Source organism: Ursus maritimus, unplaced genomic scaffold, assembly GCF_017311325.1.
Source record: "Ursus maritimus isolate PB19 unplaced genomic scaffold, ASM1731132v1 scaffold_9, whole genome shotgun sequence".
In the NCBI taxonomy this organism is placed as follows: Eukaryota; Metazoa; Chordata; class Mammalia; order Carnivora; family Ursidae; genus Ursus; species Ursus maritimus.
In genome coordinates, this window is record NW_024427107.1 from 50,251,490 (window position 1) to 50,270,964 (window position 19,475).

At 34.1% G+C, this 19,475-nt stretch overlaps 1 protein-coding gene across 3 annotated transcripts in view; it reads left to right on the plus strand.

Moving 5' to 3' along the window:
* Nucleotides 1-19,475, plus strand: part of LOC103661541 (oxidation resistance protein 1) — a 73,922-nt gene that overhangs the window by 17,255 nt on the left and 37,192 nt on the right. For all 3 annotated transcript variants that reach the window (XM_040625567.1, XM_040625568.1, XM_040625569.1), the window contains exons 3-7: nucleotides 1,939-2,046; nucleotides 2,966-3,079; nucleotides 9,052-9,204; nucleotides 16,204-16,388; nucleotides 18,670-19,427. In XM_040625567.1, coding sequence (XP_040481501.1) covers nucleotides 1,939-2,046; nucleotides 2,966-3,079; nucleotides 9,052-9,204; nucleotides 16,204-16,388; nucleotides 18,670-19,427 — 1,318 coding nt within the window. The remainder of the gene's footprint in view (nucleotides 1-1,938; nucleotides 2,047-2,965; nucleotides 3,080-9,051; nucleotides 9,205-16,203; nucleotides 16,389-18,669; nucleotides 19,428-19,475) is intronic.

Sequence of the window (19,475 nt, forward strand, 5' to 3'; positions counted from 1 at the left end):
CTTTTCCATTTACATTCTATTACTTCGAGATCTTAAGAATTTTACTATATAAACTATGTGGAGTGAGACTCCATTTTTTTTCTATTCCTACCTCTCTAGATGCTTGTATTTCCTACTTTCATATGATACTTAACAAATTGTAGCAAACTTCTTACCAATTTCTCCATCCTTGTCCAATGCTTGATTTTCTTATTTTAATTTCCCTTCAATCTGTTGTTCATCCAGATTAGAATTTGGGGATTCAGCATCAGATCTCTCAGCATCAGTTGCTTATTACCATTTGCTCCCCTGACCTGCTGCTACTACTACTACCATCGTCAAAACCTCATTCATTCCATGAGTGCTTTCTCGAGTCTTATTTGGAACCTTATATACCTTAAATCTCTTTTTACATTTCTATTACTTTTAACCTCATTTACTGCAGTAGTGTTAAGTTGGTTTTTCTGCATCTGTTCTCTTGTCTCAATCCTAGACCTGTTGTCACTTAGGCCATATAACTTCTTTGCTTTATAACTATTGGTGTCTTTTATTACTTTCATCACCCCATTAAATAGGATCATTGTGAGGATAAAATGTGAGATAATATGCAAGTATTTTGTAAACATACAGATGTTACTGCAAAATAAAATTTGTTTACAGAGAGCTTCTACATATATTATCTTAACAGGGTAAGTGATAGATCATCTCATTACATAGATGAGAAAGTTTGCATAAAAGGAAGGAAACAAAACTACTCAATTATTATCCCATGTATTTGTCACAAATTTGGTTTTATATAACCCTTAAAGGAAAACTATGTATTTATTGTTTTTTTGCATTATATACATTTCTATTTTTCCTGACTTTCAAAGTCTTTTACAGCCTAATTCTAAATGTCTTTTCAGTCTCATCCTTTTTGAGAATTAACTCTAGTTACTCACCTTCCTAAAATGCTAAACTCATTAGTGTACTCTGGGTGGTTTGGGAGGAAGAAATAGTATCACACAAAAAGTGCTTTATATTTTTCTGTCTCCTAACATGTCAGTCCTATGCTCTTCACTTTGAGTGTTCTTTCCCTTCTCTCTACTTCTCAAATTCCTATTCCTTCTTCAAAATCTAGCTTTTAAATCTTTTTGATATTGTCTTTCCTGGACAATTTGGAGCAGATGTGGCATACTATCCATACTCAGAACTTCTGTGTTATATTTGTTGTTTTATTTAAATTGCTCTTCATCTCATATAGCTTTGTCTTTCTTATTTTCCAACTAGATTGTAAATCCCTTGTGCACTAAAACCACTTAGTTGTACTTAATTTTATCCTACACCGCTGTCATAATGCCTTATGTGTAGAGAATTCTAAACGAATATATTGACTGATCAAGTGAGTTTTTCTTCAGGGTAATTGGCAAAATCCCATGATTTAAGATTTCTATAAATACGATCATTAAAGAATATTAATGATTTAGAAACTTTGCTGAATTTTGGTTCAAATATGTTTTCTACTTTATATACTTAAATGATAAGATGTATACGTAAAGATTGTTAGAAATAGCATTTTCAGTTTGATACAGGTGTACTTTGCTAAAATAAAATTTGTATGTTTCTAGGTTCCATATGTTTTAGAAACTATTCAAAGGAATAATATATTTTAGAGCTTTGTAAAATAAAAATCATTTGTGTTTTGCAAATTATGTTTTGTGTTTGGAAATTATTTGAAGTAGAGGCCCGCATATAATTGTGATATACAATGATAAAGCATATACACTGTATCATAATAGGTTGAGGCCATTTGCTAACAAAGCACAAAATTTCTCAAGTTAACCTATATCTAAAGATGGAAAATACCACTTGTGAATCAAATGTGAGATTGGTCCACAAACATCTTAATAATATTAAACCTCATAAATTTAGTTTTTCTGTTTTAACAGATTCAAGTAATTTATTTTTTCTTTCAAACAGGTTGAATCAAGGGATTCTTTGAATAGTATAGCCCTGAAATTTGATACAACGCCCAACGAACTTGTTCAATTAAATAAGTTATTCTCCCGAGCAGTTGTTACTGGACAGGTATCTTTTTTTAATGCATTGGTATTTAGAAGCATTTAGTAGTAAGACAGAAAATACCCACTGCAGTATCATTAATAATATAGAAAATTTAGAAGTAATTTTATGCATGCTTTGAACAAATCATATTGGCTCTAGGAGAGAAAATGGTCACATATCTATATTAATTTTTCTTGGTAATTGAAAATTACTAATATTGAAAATAGTTGTGAATTATCTGTTCAAATGTAATTTTAAAGAGCTTATTGCAATATTCAAACCATTACATGTACATGGTAAAAAAATTCAAAATTATCCCATTTCAGACTTTCCTTTTCCAGAAGCAACCCTGTTTACAGTTTGTATCCTCTTCCAGAAATATTTTAGCCTTTCCTTTTTTTTATATTTAACTTTGATTGTTAGAAAATGTTTAAGTATGGCTTGACCTCAAACTTTTTCATGTGTAGGTAGTATTGCACTATATTGATGTATTAACAAAGCACTAAGCTTTAGACTGTTTCAGCTGCTTTGTTATTATAAACATTGCTGTCCGGAACACTCTTCTACATCTCTCTCTCTTTTTTATATGCAGGCATTTCTGTAAAGTCCTAGAAGTAAAATTGCTGAGTTAAATGATAATGTGCATTTTAAATTTTGCCAGCTATTACCAAATTGTCCTCTAAGAGGAACACCCACAGTACATGAGAATTATTCTTTCCCCACCCTATCTTTGACAGTATTTATTATCAAACTTGTCTAAATTGAATTTAAATCAGTCTTGTTTTACTGTTAGAATTATTATGGTAATAAATATTCTTTTAATTCGAAGATTTTTATATTTTCTGTTAGTGAAAATCATTGTTAATGGTACTTGCTTATAGAACACCATTCAATTATTAATATTTCAGTTTGACTGAATCTTTATGTGAATGCTTTCTTGCAGGTTTTATATGTTCCTGATCCTGAATATGTCTCCAGTGTTGAGAGCTCTCCATCTCTAAGCCCTATAAGTCCTCTGTCACCAACATCTTCTGAGGCTGAATTTGATAAGGCCACTGTAAGTGTCCCTACTTTTCAAAGATAGCTATGAAGAAATTTCACTGTAAATGTATATATCATCATGGTTGTTTATCCTGCTTTGGCTATGGTTAAGATAAAATTTTCCCTTTTTATTTTGCTACATAAATTTATAAACGCCTGTTTTTAAAGGGAACATTCTTATTAAACCAGACAGCTTAAATTAACTTTTGTTACTGGTGGTGGTCCAGATATTCACCAGCTTTCTCTTATAAATACCATACAATAAGTAAGGAAGGAGTTTTACCCAATAAGCATGACAGTAACACGATAGGAAGTCCATGTCCTGTTTAACTTTTATTTCAGTTTTCTGTGACTATTTATATAGTAGTTAGAACTCTTGAGTTTATTTATTTATTTTTAAGGATTTTATTTATTTGAAAAAGAGAAAGAGCACACAAGCAGGGGGGAGGGGCAGAGGGAGAAGCTGACTGTAGGAGAAGCTGACCAGGGAGTTCGATGCGATGCGGGACTCGATCCCAGGACCCTGGGATCTTGACCTGAGCTGAAGGCAGTTGCTTAGCCGACTGAGCCACCCAGGTGCCCCTGATACACTGCCTTTTAAAAAAAAATTTATCATCTTAATCATTCTTCCAAGTATTCTGAGTAATTAACAGTGAATTAATTTACCTAGCATTTTTAAGGAATGTTCCAAATAAGTTATGTTTTATAAATGAATGTTAAAGAACCAAACTGTGTTTAATAATTTTGATTAAGATCTCTCTTAAAGGAATTTTTGCCTTTGTTATATAAATTAATACTAATCATAATTTCCCATTTTTTTATGACCTAATGATTATTTTACATATACAAGGCTATTCCTCTATTAAATGGCTAGATTCCTGTGGGAGAGTCTCCTGTGCTGCCTTGCCTACTTTAGCAGGCATCCTTTTTTTTCTGCCCCAATTTGCATTCAAAGTTTGAGATACCGAATGACCTATGGGTAACAAAACATGAATCATTAATATTAATTTGCCTATAAATTATTAGACATTAGTAGTTTCTAAGCTCTAGTATTAAACTAGTTTCACTTCTTTCATGGAGTAAAGTACATGATATACTGATAACTATTTTTCTTCTTGCCCGGGGACTTTTAATGTGTGTTTGGGTGTGTTTGTGTGTGAGACAGTGAGAGAAGTGGGGTCATTTTCAAATATTTATTTGTTGGATATCTTATTTGTATAAATATATCAGCACTGTACTTTAGAATGCAGTCACATGGAAGAAATATATTACATTTTTCACCATTGATGAGGGCAGAAGTCAGGTTCTGATGAGTAGGTATTGCTGGACCAAATGATGTAAGAATACCTTTTTGAACATGGCCTTGCCATTTTCCCATAACATTTACAAATTGTTACACTCATAAGCACGGCAACAACAAAGGAAAGCAGTGTAGCCTTAGGTTAATTTACCTTCTTTTTCAAACCCTAAAGCAGAATTGTGAAAACTTGACTGTAGCATCCTACGTGACTAAAACGCTGTGGGGTCCTTTTCTGTCCCTCATCTTTAACCCAGATCTTATCAACTAGCTTTCTTGAAAGGCGTAAGATCAAAAAGAAGAGAACACTAAAGCTCAAGGGAGCAACAAAGCCAGGCCTTCTCCAATGTAACAGTGCTCTCTTCCTCACTTTTGCCATGTTAGTGGAAGAGAGGGAAAGAATAATAAAGCCATATGAATGACCTTTTAATCTGTAGTGACTCAGCTGCTGTCAGAGATGCCCAGAAAGTATCCTGTAATTTGACTGGTCATATGAATAAGTTTTTTCTCCCTAGGATGGATCCAGGAAGGAGTTAAAAAACATTGACTTCATGAAGTTTTCCCTTTCCCTAGGTGATAGTCATCACCTGCTATCTGATCATAGGCAGTAGTTAGAAATAATTCTTTTGAACAGTAATTTTTATAGACTTTAGTTGTATTTTGTTTTTTACCTAGAAATATATTCATTACTAGATTCACAAGATAAAATATTCCTATATAGCTTTCTACATATCTCTAGTGTTTATATCTCCATGTATAATTATTGAATTTAGGTCTCCCATTCTAAGTCCCTTAGAAACAAGGATCTTATGTTTTATTAAATATAACTCATATTTGTATTACAGTAATTAAAATGTTTATTAGTGTTATCACATGTTTTTCCAGGAATTGTCAGAGTTTATATTTCTAATAATCACCCAGAGGTTTCTTTGATGTTCAGCGTGGTAGTAGCTTACCATGGAGGCTAAAATATTATGTTCCTGGCTTTGTTAGCATAAAGGATCCCAGTGGTTTTTTTGAATAATTTTTTCCACATAAAAATATTATCTTTGAGAATTTCTAGGATCAAATAGATTTTACCCATTTTTTCCTTCACATATTGATGAAGAAACATAGAAGGAGGTAGAACCAACATAAGGGTAAATATAAATAATAAACGGCTAAAATTTATCATGTGTCAGCTACAATTCTAAGTACTTTAAAAGTATTGTCATTTATTCCTAACCTCAAACTTAGGAGATATAGTACTTGGCCTGGCTCTTTTTGTTTTCTCCTCTAGACCCATTCTATACCCTCGTTTGGCCTTTAGACTACCATCAGTGGGCTCCCTTGACCTTTTGCTTCTCTTTGTTTTGGTCTTTCAAGTGCACTGGCAGAAGATGAGAGGAAAGGAGCAAGAGGGGGCCATATTTATTCTCTTAGCTCCCTCCCTACAAGGTTACTTCAGAGTGGCTACATTCTTCAACCTCTCATCTCATCAGACACCGAGCCCTCTGTCTCTGCTATCTGTTTCTCCCCTTTGGGCCTGTGGGTGATAAGGACACCTCTGTTGTTTGCCCTGGATTTTTGTATACACTGCATAATATCTTTGTAAATAGTTCCATTTTTAAACTCTTTAAATTAACTCAAGTTGATGTGTCATCAGTTTCTTCCAGTACCTGACCAGTAACAGTGTTTATTTTACATATAAGGAAACTGAGGGAGAGAGATTAAGTAATTTGTGTCTAAATTCCTTCAGTTAAGCTGAGTTAGGATTCCAACCCAGGTAGTCTGGTCCAGAGCCCATGTTCTTTATTACCACTTTATAGCTGGAAAAGTCATAATGTATAATATTTAATCATATTGTACAAAAAAGATGACCATAAGTCAACCTTTTTGCTTCACTTGTTCTAGTGATGCTTTTGTTTTTGCACATTTGAACATTTGGGGCAATGACTGAGGCTCATTAGATAAATATTTATACTTCTATATTTTTAAGGACCTTTCTGTCCCTAGTGGCTAAAACAGAATTGCACAAAGAAACCTCAGCACTCAGGAGCTTCAAAATCACTGCATTAAGAATCAAAATCTATAAATAGCAATCAAAACCAGCTACATAGAGATACTGATACTTTGAGTAGTATACATGTAAGTTATAATGAGATCGAATTACAATTCCTCTGAACATTGCTTTTTTTTTTTTTTTTTAAGAAATGTACTCTTATGTGCTTATATGCTATACTTCGAGCATTTACTAAGCTAACCTCATGTATTCTTTTTAATAGGATTACACTGACAAATCGGGATTGCTATAGATACTGAATTGTAGAATTTGAGACTTTGAGGGAACCTAAGCGATCATGTTGTTCAACGAGGTATATCTTCATATAAGGAAAGCATTTGACAGTGTTTCTTGATAGAGTTTTTGTGAATGATTAGGTTACATAGTAGGTAATGTTGTCAATTGGCAGTAAGTGAACGGTCATAAACAAAATTTGTTGACAGCTTTGTGCCATCTTGCAGAGGGCCTTCCAGTGGCTCTGGAATTGGCTTTTATTCCCTTTGCATGTTTATCAATTGTTTAGAAAAATATTTGAAAAGGAAGGTGTAAGTATTGCAGTGAAGCTCACTAGTTCAAGTGTTGATACCATGGCTTCTTTGTATCAGCTTCATCTTATTCATGGGGCAAGTTACTGAACTTGGCTAACCATAGATATCCTTTAAAATTAAGGTAATAATGTATATACCTAATATGAATGAGTTGAAGATTAAATGAAATGGTTCATATAATACTTAAATATAACAAATATTCACAAATGTCCATTAATATTATAGTTACTAATCTCTCTTTTTAAATGATCTGTGCTGAATGAATTTATGTATAATACAAAACTCAGGTATAGTAATTACCAGAGACAACAGGATGTGTATAGTTACTAGTTCGTATCATAAAATGAAAAGATTGAGAACTTTGTTAATAGATATTAATGATTGAACAGCGTCATGCATCTGTTAAAATCTAATTCCATTTAGGTTTTTTAAAAAATATGATCATAGCATATTAAATATAGTTATTGTGCAGTATTCTGTACTGATCTTCCTTCAAAAAAATATCTGTTGGGTATCTATTTAGAGAAAGATAATGATATTTAGAAAAGAAGTCTAAAATTTTGTCCTCCTATAGACTTAAGGAGTTAGATCTGTTTATTGAAATAGAAAAAGTTATATTAAAATTTGAAAGTGCTTCTCAAGTATCTCAAAGTCTTTGAGATTGAAGAGGAGGCGTTCTTGTTTATTATTTCAAAAGGCCAAGTCAGAACTATAGGGTATTTGTCACAAAGTGCCAGATTTCAGCTCAAAGCTCTAAAGAACCTTGGTACTATGAAAACTATTCTGTAAGGCTCTGTTCATTTACTCAGGAGGTATAAGAGGCCTCTGGAGGTATTTAAGACAAAGAATAAAGGACATTTGTCTAACCTTCCTACATTATATAGAATTTTGAACTTTGGGGGGACCCATGAGTTTTAAGGGGTCTGTGAACTTGGATATAAACAATTTCAAGTGAAATATAATGAAATATATTTTTTTAATTAAGAATATAAACAAACTACAGAGTAGCATGATGCATACCTGTGGCTTTGTCCCCAATAGAACTCACAGATATTTTCAAATCATTTTAGAGGTGTAGGTATCAAAAATACTGTTTATAGCCATATAGTTCAAAATTATAATTATCAGTCAACACTAGATTTTATTATTTTGTGTTTAATAAGGAAGAATATATGTATCAACTATATATATAACTATTGTGAATATGAATTAAAATAACTAGTTCTTAAATGTTTTGATAGTTGTGTTTCATTATAATTGTTTTTCTTTGTAATCCTATATTTTAAGTATTCAAAAAACAATCTGAGAAGGAGGTCCTTAGGCTTCACTAATAGAATGGTCCATGGCATTAAAAAAAGTCAAGAATCTGTGATCTAACCAATTAATACTTTGCACAGTGGTTTTGATAAACTCTTTGTAGCTTAATATTTTAAATGGCTCTTCCAGTGAATGGGTTTGGCTGAATTCCTAAGTATCACAGACAAGCATTCCATCTTTTCTCTGCTCCCAACACCTGAGGGATATATTAAATGGTCTTTTCAGAAGCAACTGAGTGTGTGTGTGTGTGTGTGTGTGTGTGTGTGTGTGTGTGTGTGTGTGTTTGGTGTACAGGTACAAGAGATGTAGTTTTCAACATTTTCCAGATGATTCATAAATATATATCCCATTAATCATTGAAAATATAGGTTTAAGCTCTATTAGAGATCTTTATTGAATGTGAACACAGTGCCATTCTTTCCTCTTTCTTTTTAACGTAAGAATATTTTGAGGGGCGCCTGGGTGGCTCAGTCAGGTAACCATCTGCCTTTGGCTCAGGTTGTGATCCTGGGATCCAGCCCCATGTCAGGCCCCCTGCTCAGTGGGGAGTCTGCTTCTCCTTTTTCCTCTGCCTCTCCCCTCCCCCCCTTCATGCTTGCTCACTATCTCTCTCTCTCTCAAATAAATAAAAATCTTAAAAAAATTTTTTTTGAGCTGACCTCCAAGAATGTGATGGGAATTGGGGAAAGCTTTTCATTTGGCTTTAATAATGTGCTAATTTAATTTTTATTTAGTTCTCTGAAGTGCCTTTATTATTCTTTTTTTTTTTTTTTTTTTTTTTAAAGAATCCTGATGTAGTCCCTCCGAAAGAAGCAACTCCCTTATCTACTTTTACTGGTATTCGACCTGCACGAGTTGTATCTTCAACTTCTGAGGAAGAAGAAGCATTTACTGAGAAATTTCTTAAAATTAATTGCAAATATATTACCAGTGGCAAGGTAATGAATAATACTTTAGAAAAAAAATTAATCATGCTTTATTTATGACTGAAATGTGACAGTTTGGCATTTGCATTTTAAGTTATCAACTTCAGCAACTGCTTGAATATTTTAAGAAGATATTGGTGGAAATACTAGTTTAGGTTAGTATGGACTTTGCTTCTAACTAATTTAGAATCTGGTGGTCTTTTGCAGTTGTTAAAGGCAATGGGATATAAATTTACTGTGATAAAGTAGAGCTGATTTGCTGTTGGTAGAATATTTCAAAAAGCTGTTATAAAATGACCACAGCTGGGCACTATTTTAAGTGATAACTTTCAAACTTGGTATAACACACAAAAGGATGATAACTACTATATGCCAGAAACTATATGAGGTGTTTTAAGTATTTCATCAACTCAAATAATCCTATGAAGTCGGCAGTTCTATTCCTTCTTCACAAGAAAAAAAAAAAAAAAAAAAACCACTGAAAAGGTTAATAAGTCCAAGATTTCTCTGTCATGGCAAGAATTCACACCCAGTGTGAATGCATGTTTCATCTATCACACTTTGCTTCTAAACAAAGAACTTGTTGTACAGAGAGAGTATAGTAAAGTAATACAGAATTGGAGAATCAACTCCAGATATTGTTTAGAAAGTAACTATAGTATGTTACCAACTTAAGTCACACATGGTTTTCTTTTTTTTCTCAGAACTTTGAAGATGTTTCTTTCAGAACTACAATGTTTTCTGACTTGCACTATTTCTAAAGTCTTCTACAATTTTTATATTTGCTGTTTTGTACATTTGTGTTTTTCTTTGGTTGCATTTAAGATAGTCTTCTCTTTTTTCTTCCTTCAAATTTTTATTTAAATTCTAGTCAACACATAGTGCAATATTGGTTTCAGGAGTAGAATTCAGTGATTCATCGCTTACATACCCAGTGCTCAACATGACAAGTGCCCTCCTCAAATAGCCGTCATCCATCTAGCCCTCCCCCTACCCCAACGACCTCCCTTCATCAACCTTCAGTTTGTTCTCTATCCTTAGAAGTCTCTTATGGTTTGTTTCCCTTCCCCCCCCTTTTTTTAGCTTCCCTCCCGTATGTTCATCTATTTTGTTTCTTAAATTCCACATGAGTGCAATCATATGGTACTTGACCTCTGACTGACTTATTTTGCTTAGCACAACATACTCTAGCTCCAGCCACATCATTGTAAATGGTAAGATTCCATTCTTTTTGATGGCTGAGTGATATTCCATTGTTTATACCACATCTTCTTTATCCATTCTTCAGTTGATGGACATTTGGGCTCTTTCCATAGTTTGGCTATTATAGATAATGCTGCTGTAAACATTGGGGTGCGTGTATTCCTTTGAGTCTGTGTTTTTGTATCCTTTGGGTAAGTAGCATTGCAGTTGCTGGATCGTAGGATAGTTCTATTTTTAACTTTTTGAGGAACTTCCATACTGTTTTCCAGAATGGCTGCCTCAGCTTGCATTCCCACCAACAGTCCCAAAGGGTTCCCCTTTCTGTGCATCCTTCCCAACATCTGTTGTTTCTTGTGTTGTTAATTTTAGCCATTCTGACAGGTGTGAGGTAATATCTCATTGCAGTTTTGATTTGTATTTCCCTGATGATGAATGATGTTGAGCATGTTTTCATTTGTCTTTTGGCCATTTGTATGTCTTCTTTGGAGAAATGTCTATTCATGTCTTCTGCCCGTTTCTTGATTGGATTATTCATTCTTTGGGTGTCGAGTTTGACAAGTTCTTTATAGATTTTGGATACTAACCCTTTATCATCAGATACGTCATTTGCAAATATCTTCTCCCATTCTTCTCCCACTCTTTCTCCATGTTTTCTGCCATGTAGGTTGCCTTTTAGTTTTGTTGATTGTTTCCTTTGCTGTGCAGCTTTTTATCTTGATGAAGTCAAGAAATAGTTCATTTTTGCTTTTGTTTCCCTTGTCTCCAGCAAAATGTCTAGTAAGAAGTTGCTAAAGACAAGGTCAAAGAGTTTGCTGCGCTTGTTCTCTTCTAGGATTTTGATGGTTTCCTGTCTCACATTTGGGTCTTTCATCTATTTCTAATTTATTTTTGTGTATGGTGTAAAAAAGTGGTCCAGTTTCATTCTTCGGCATGTTGTTTTCCAGTTTTCTGAACACCAGTGTTGAAGAGATTGTCTTTTTTCTATTGGGTATTCTTTCCTGCTTTGTTAAAGATTAGTTGATCGTAGAACTGTAGGTCCATTTCTGGGTTTTCTGTTCTGTTCCATTGATCTATGTGTCTGTTTTTGTGCCAGTACCATATTATCTTGATGACTATGACTTGGTGGTCATGTAGTGATGACTATCGCTTGAAGTCCAGAATTGTGATGCCTCCACCTTTGCTTTTCTTTTTCAGGATTACATTGACTATTCAGGGTCTTTTGTGATTCCATACAAAATATAGGATCGTTTGTTCTAGTTCTGTAAAAGAATGCTGGTGGTATTTTGATAGGGATTGCATTAAATGTGTAGATGGTTTTGGGTAGAATAGACATTTTAACAACGTTTGTTCTTCCAATCCATGAGCATGGCATGTTTTTCCATTTCTTTGTGTCCTCTTCAATTTTTTTGATAAGTGTTCTGTAGTTTTCAGAGTACAGATCTTTAAGAACGTCTCATTATCATTGATTTTGAACCATTGGATTATGATGTGCCTTGGTGTATTTTTCTGTTTTGCTTAGGATTCACTCAACTTCTTGAATCTGTTCATTTATAGTTTTCATCAGATTTGGAAAATTTGGGGTCATATTTCTTCAAATTTTTTTTCTTCATCTTCTCCTCTTCTTTGGGAACTCCAATTATGCATATATTAGGCTGCTTGATGTTGTGCCTCATAGCTCATTGATACTCTGTTCTTTTTTTTCTTTCTTTCTATTTTGGACATTTTCAGTTGCTATACCTTTAAGTTCATTTAATGTTTTTCTGCCATGTCTAATTTGCTGTTAATTCTATTGAACATATTTTTCATCTCTGTAAGTTCAAACTGGCTCTCATATCTTTCTTGCCCATAACTACCATGCACAATCTATCTTCTGTATTCTTGATTATATGGAATATAGTTATAATAATTGTTTTAATGTCTTTCTACTAATTTTTCTCTCTCACTTCTGGGTTTGTTCCTGTTAATTGACTTTTCTCATTGTGATAAGTCACTTTTTAATTTTTCTTTACATGCCTAGTAATCTTTACTTCGATATCAGATATAAATGTTATTGTCTTGGGTACTGGATATTTTTATATTTCTCTACATATACTTGTAGTATTTTCTATGACACAGTTGTTTTTTGGAAGCAGTTTGATCATAACATAGCTTAAGCTTTGTCAGGCAAGACCAAAGCAACTATAGCTAGTATTTCTCTTTACTGAGACAATGCCCTTCTGAGTTTTCTGGAGCCCTGTAAATTATAAGATTTTTTTTGCTGTGGTTGGTAAGACTACAAACAAATCCTTTCTCTGTTGACTCTATGAATTGTTTCCTCTGCTTCTTTTGAGTGCTGCTGCTTTTCTTGTCCTGGGATAGTTGCCATACGTATAGGCAGCATTCAGTGCTCAGCTGGAAACTTGAAAGAAGGCCTTCTGCAGATCCCCAAAGCATTCTCAGTTGGGAGTGCTCATCTCTCCTTTCTCTGCCTCTGGCCTGGAAACTCTGCAGTCAGTATGCTGAGGCATTTATAGAGTTCATCTTCTTTGTTTTCCCTTATTCAGGTATCATTGTCCAGCATTCCAATAGCTGAAAACAGTCATTTCATGTATTGTGTGTGTTTGTGTGTGGTTTTAGTAGTTTTAGACACAATTAATTCTTGGCTAGAAGCAGAATTTCAGTTGTAACTATTTGAATAAAATTTTTATTTAAGTATCAGAGCAAAGGTAAAGTCATTGGCAGGGTTAGGAACAGCTTATAGCCTGGTGTTCTTGGAAGGTAAACATTTGCTGGAGGCTGGCTCTTCCTATAAATTCACTAAAAAAAAAGGTTATTTATGTAAAAATTGTGGAAATTTATCAACAAAATTATAATGGATTACAGTGGACTTAAGACTGAAAAAAAAAAGATCAGTAAAAGCTATTCTCTCTGCTGGGGTGGATTCCCAAGTCGTAGTTTTTTATCTTCTAGTATTTACAGAAATATTGTAGTGTAAGTAGTAACTTTTACAGACAGACTTTATTTTCTAATAGAAATAATTTCTCCATGGAAGATTAGTCAGGTAATCGCATATAAGGAATTGGCAGTTACTAATACTAAAGAGAAATCTGCGTTTAAATTTTCTGAAGGCCATATCGATTAAGAAGATATTTTAATTGGAAACCGCTTACTATAATATGTTCTTGCTCCTGATAATATGTTCAGATTTATGAAACAGCATTAAAAAAGAATGAAAGAGGAATGCTATAGTTTGAGTTTATGATTTGAAACTTGGTCTCGATTCGATGAATTTGAGCAGTGACTTTGTTAAAAGATTTTTGTGATTTTAATGTTGAAGTAGTGTTTCTCATGGCCAACTCTTGATTTAGAGAGAATACATCTGACAAAATACCTTAGTCCTGCCTAGAGTCAGGAAAGAAACTTGAAGAATACATTAGCACATCTGCAATAGCAGTAAATATGGGTGAATTCCTGCAAAGTAACATTACCAGACGGGTCAGTGTAGTGTTAGGAGGTAGGGCTTTAAACCCCTTCTAGTCCAAGAAATAGAAGCACAATTCTGAGAGGCATTTCAAATGATTTCTATAGTTACACTACCAAAAGCAATAATATTATAGTATTAACAGGTTTAGTGAATTAATGCATTATCATTAATACTGGGCCTTTTCTATTCTATATACCTGGTAGTCTTCGTCTTTGCAAAGATATTCTGAAGTGAAAGATAATATATAATGTTATACCAGTAAATCTAATAATATACTATTATCATATGGTTTCAACTTATTTATGGAACATAAGAAGTAGGAAGATCAGTAGGAGAAGAAAGGGAAGAAGGAAGGGGGGGGTAAACAGAGGGGAATGAACCATGAGAGACTATGGACTCTGGGAAACAAACTGAGGGCTTTAGAGGGGATAGGGGTGGGGGATTGGGATAGGCCGGTGATGGGTAGTAAGGAGGGCACGTATTGTGTGGTGCGCTGGGTGTTATACACAAGTAATGAATCATGGAACTTTACATAAAAAACTTGGAATGTACTGTATGGTGACTAACATAACAATAAAAAATTATTATAAAAAATTAAAAAAATAATATACTATTATTTAAAACTAATGCTTAAATGAAATTTATGAAATCAAGAATGAAGTGAGGTCTTTCAGAGACCTGGTGTTTGCTTTCCTTAATTCTTACTGATTACTTGGTTTTATTTCTCAAATAACTTAAGATTATAGAAGGTGAGAAAGAGTAAGGGAAGATAGAGAATCAGAAACCTTTAAGATTTTTTTACATTGTATATACTCTACTCTTGATTGTCTGTTTCTTGGATTTTCCTTGGCGGTGTAAATGTCCCTACAGCATACCTCACCATCTCTCTTTGACTTGTGTTGGCATGTGATCCAGGAATGCCAATTCATAGATTATATGGATCTATTTAGAATATCCATCAAAATATGATCAGGTCATGGTTTATACAGAGTTTCTCCTTATTTAGGTAGTCCCTGGTCTGAACTAAAAAAAAAAATGCTGTTTAGAGTTTCAGATCGATTCCCTTTTTCCCACTGAAATGCATACACACATGCATATCCTTCTGTCCAGCATTGCATGCAGTTACTACAAATGATAAGCATGTTTTATTATCTTGAACATATGCAGTAACTTTCTCCCAGACGGGTGACCATTTTAAGTAGAGTTTTCTATTTTTACTGTTTTACTTGATTGTTTTTAACAGTAGTATCTTTCATAACTTAACTTTTATATTCTTAAAGTTAAGCCAGGTAAATTTACAGAGCTGAATCTGGATTTTGAAGGAGGATGTTACACCAAATCAAGCAGGATTTAAGTTTTTCTTTTCCTTAATAGCTTCAGAGAAAAGACAGGACAGCTTTGAAGTAACTACTTAGTTTATTTTTAGAATTCTGTCGGGCTCTTCATTTTTACACTTACAGAATATAGTAGAATAGGAGTTAAAAATTGGATTAAGGAATATTTAGCGCCTGAGTTGGAGTGACTGTAGTTTAGACTCAAATGTGGAGGGATTTTAGTAAGAGGTATAGACTGCCTGAATTTTGAATCTTGGTTCTACCACTTATATTAGCTATGTTATTTATTACTTAGGATAAGTTGCCTAGCCTCTCACAACCTTAATTTTCCTATTTGTGTAATCATCTCATAGCTTGCTTGTGAAGATCAAATAACAATAATGTATGTAAAGTGTGATACATACAAAGCTTTCAGTAAGTATTAACTAATAATTAGTGGGATTGGCTTCCTATGGACTTCAGTTTCCTCGTTTCTAAAGCAAGACGTTGGACTCTTCATATTTATATTGCTGTTTATATAAATGTATTTAAAATTTCATAACTTTTCATGATTAAATTAAGATGATTACTGTGTACCCTAGAAGTCATCTAATCTACCTACTCGTACAGATGAAGACAGTGAGGCCCAGAAGCTTTGCATGCCCAAAGTCAAATAGCTAGGTAGTAACAGAGTCAGTTGAAACAGAGATTTTTTTTTTTAAAGACATTTTTAAAAACTTATGCTCTTTTTCTTTTATAGTGGATTGAATTATCAACACATTATTTATTAAACCTGTTTGTGTATATGAAACTTTGTTACCTGTAGTGAGGGAACAACACAGGAAGCAGAATGCAAATTAATGTAAAACATAATGAAAAAATATTTTCCTGAGAATGCCCTAGTGCTTGGATATACTACTTTTATATGTAACAGATGGCCTAGCATCAGAAGAAAATTAGTAAAAACAGCTAGAGTACTTTTTGAAAATTTAAAATTTGAGCATTAAATGTCATTTTCTTTTTTCATCTTAGGGCACAGTCAGTGGTGTGCTGCTAGTTACACCAAATAATATAATGTTTGATCCACACAAAACTGACCCTTTGGTTCAAGAGAATGGCTGTGAGGAATATGGCATCATGTGTCCAATGGAGGAGGTGATGTCAGCTGCAATGTACAAAGAAATTTTGGATAGCAAAATAAAGGAATCCTTACCCATGTAAGATTGATATTTATACTCCTTTGGAATTTTATTACATCTAGTTGACTGTGGTTTAATACTCTTAAGTATTTTCTTTTAAGTATTTTTTATTAGTTTTATTAAAACTGCTTTTCATTTTATCAACAATGAAAAAATGTAGTATTGAAAAGATTATCTTTAACACACCCTTGAATAATTAGGAATTGTTTTAGATTTATATTTGTATATTTGGTCAGGGAACTGGATATTTAAAAGTAACCTATAAACCTTATTTAATTTAGTGTTTACCAGCCCTTTTTATTCAAACACAGCATTCAGACTTCTAAATTATTTCTGTGATTAAGGTAATATAAGTAGACTAGGGTAGCTTTCAAATTTTTCTTAGAAGAGCCTGAAAAGTCTGGTGTGGGATTTGAGGGAGAGCCCACGAGCATCCTTCTCCCTCAGTTAACCTTGAAAGAGTTACGCTTGGAATATCCTGGTCAAGGGATTCATGTGATTCAAATAACATAGTTGTGAGACTGCAGCTCAGCACAGCCTTTGAAAGTAATGTGCTTGGCCAAAGGAATGACCAGAAAGAAAAGGGAGGAATAAGAAAGAAAAGGAGGGGCGCCTGGGTGGCGTAGTCGTTAAGCGTCTGCCTTTGGCTCACGGCGTGATCCCGGTGTTCCGGGATCGAGTCCCACATCGGGCTCCTCCGCTGGGAGTCTGCTGCTTCCTCTCCCACTCCCCTGCTGTGTTCCCTCTCTCGCTGGCTGTCTCTCTGTCTGTCAAATAAATAAAATCTTTAAAAAAAAAAAAAAAGGAGAAGAAAGTAGTACTCAAAGAAAGAAATGAGAACAGAATACTCCCCATTCCTCCACACATAATTTGTCAACAGTTTAAAAACTGGTTTCTCTGTAACGGCTACTGAGATATGTATCCCTTAATTAGCCCACAGGGATGTGGATCATTGTTTGAAAATTAACCCTTATGGTACAGAACTGCTTCTGTAGGAGAAGAGCATATTATTTTTGTTTCTGAGGCAGAGTACATGAGTTGTTAGGATACCTGTGGTAGAATAAAATCCCTTATTCAAAAAGTCTCCATTATACCTTCCACCCAATAGATATTATTTTGGCTTGGTAAACTCATCTGTAGAGGTGCAGGTAATTACTAGAATATCCTCTACTTTCGTTATTTTTATAGATCATCATCTAAAGTCACTTTCAGGAAATAAGTATTATTGGGGTGGGTGGAAGGATGAGACAAAGGTGAAGGATTAAAGGATTAGATTAAAAAAGAAATAAGATTATACACACACACACACACGCATATTGTCAGACACTGTGAAATTCACTTTCTTTTGCCCTGCTTTTCTATTTTAATTATGATACTTTGGGATTCTCTTATGCTGAAGGATCTGTAAGTATTCCACTAAGATGCTGTAGGGCTCCTCTTCTTGAAAATCACTGTTATATTATTTAGAATGTCCCTGGAAAGACCATGTATTTGATCCAGACATTAAAGAAAATTGCTCCAAAAAGAAGTATCTTTCAGTCCTGCCTTGTGAATTAATTAAAAACACGATTTGGCAGCGAATTAGATAAATAAAGCAAGTAGTTTTGCAGAGTAATGTCATGTGTAACAATACTGAGGCATAAGATTTGATTGATTTTCTTCTGTCTTCTACTTGGATAGTTGATTTCAGAGGCATTGTTCGAGAGCTGTATTAAGCAGTAGCAATATCTTTGGCATAAATATCTAGTTTCAGCATATTAACTCTGAAGGTTTTACAGCCCTTATTCAAACATGTGTCTTCTTATATTTGTTAAGTTTATCTCTTACCTAATGGTCTTCTTAAATGTACACATACAGTTTCTCAAAACTTTTGCCTTTTGCTAAGTTCCAAGACCCTTTCTCTGCAATTTGAGTGGATCACCAGTAGATGACACTATTACATTTTTAATAGCACAAATTAGATGTTTGTGTTTCTTATGGAGAATCAGATGCAAGGGAGACAAGACAGACACGAATTGGAATTCAACTGATATCTTTTTAAAAAATAAATTTTACCTATTTTAGTTATATAATGTTATCCATACTCGTTATATAAAATTTGAAAAATGCTACAAAGAATAAAACAGAAGAGTTACATGCTATTGAGTTATATAAGAGTTATATAAGAGTTATATGCTATTGAGATATATACTGTGCCCTTTCCTAGAAACCTTTTTGGTGATAACCAATTCAGTGTTACATTTGTGGGAAATAAAATGCAATTTAAAAAGTAACGACTTTTAATTTTGTTTACTGACAGAGAGATAGATCAGGTATCAGGAAGGGACTTCTGCCATTTAAAGAAAATGACGAGAAGTCATACTGATGAAATAGACTCCAGAACCCGCGACGCAGGTAACGATAGTGCCAGCACAGCTCCGAGGAGCACCGAGGAGTCTCTTTCGGAGGACGTGTTCACAGAATCAGAACTCTCTCCCATCCGGGAGGAGCTTGTCTCTTCAGATGAACTTCGACGAGATAAATCATCTGGTGCGTCCTCAGAATCTGTGCAAGCTGTCAATCAGAGTGGCGTAGGACGTTTAACAGCCACATCAGAGTCTGCTAGTATGCCTGGTCACTTAAAATCTGATTCCGGACATTCTACAAATGAAGTTGGGACTACTTCTCTTAAAACAGATTTAAATAATCTTGAAAAGGCCACTAAGGAAGATCAGGCGACAGATAATTTTCAGGAAATATCAGCCCCTAACGAACAAAGCGCAAGTATAAAAGGTAAGACAGACCGGGATCTTCTTCTTAATGAGAATTCACTACATCAGGAAGAGGGTGAAAAAGAAAGTATGCCTTGTGGGGAAGCAGCAGATTTTAAACAAAAGCAAACTGTCAACAAAGGAAAACAAGGAAAGGAGCAAAATCAGGACTCAGAGACAGAGGTGGAAGAGCTACGGAAACTCTGGAAAACCCATACTATGCAACAGACTAAACAGCAAAGGGAAAATATTCAACAGGTGTCACAAAAAGAAATTAAGCATAAAATAGCAACTGCTGACATAGAAGGTGAGTGTTAAGGAATATATAAAGTTAATTCATCTTACTGCATATTGT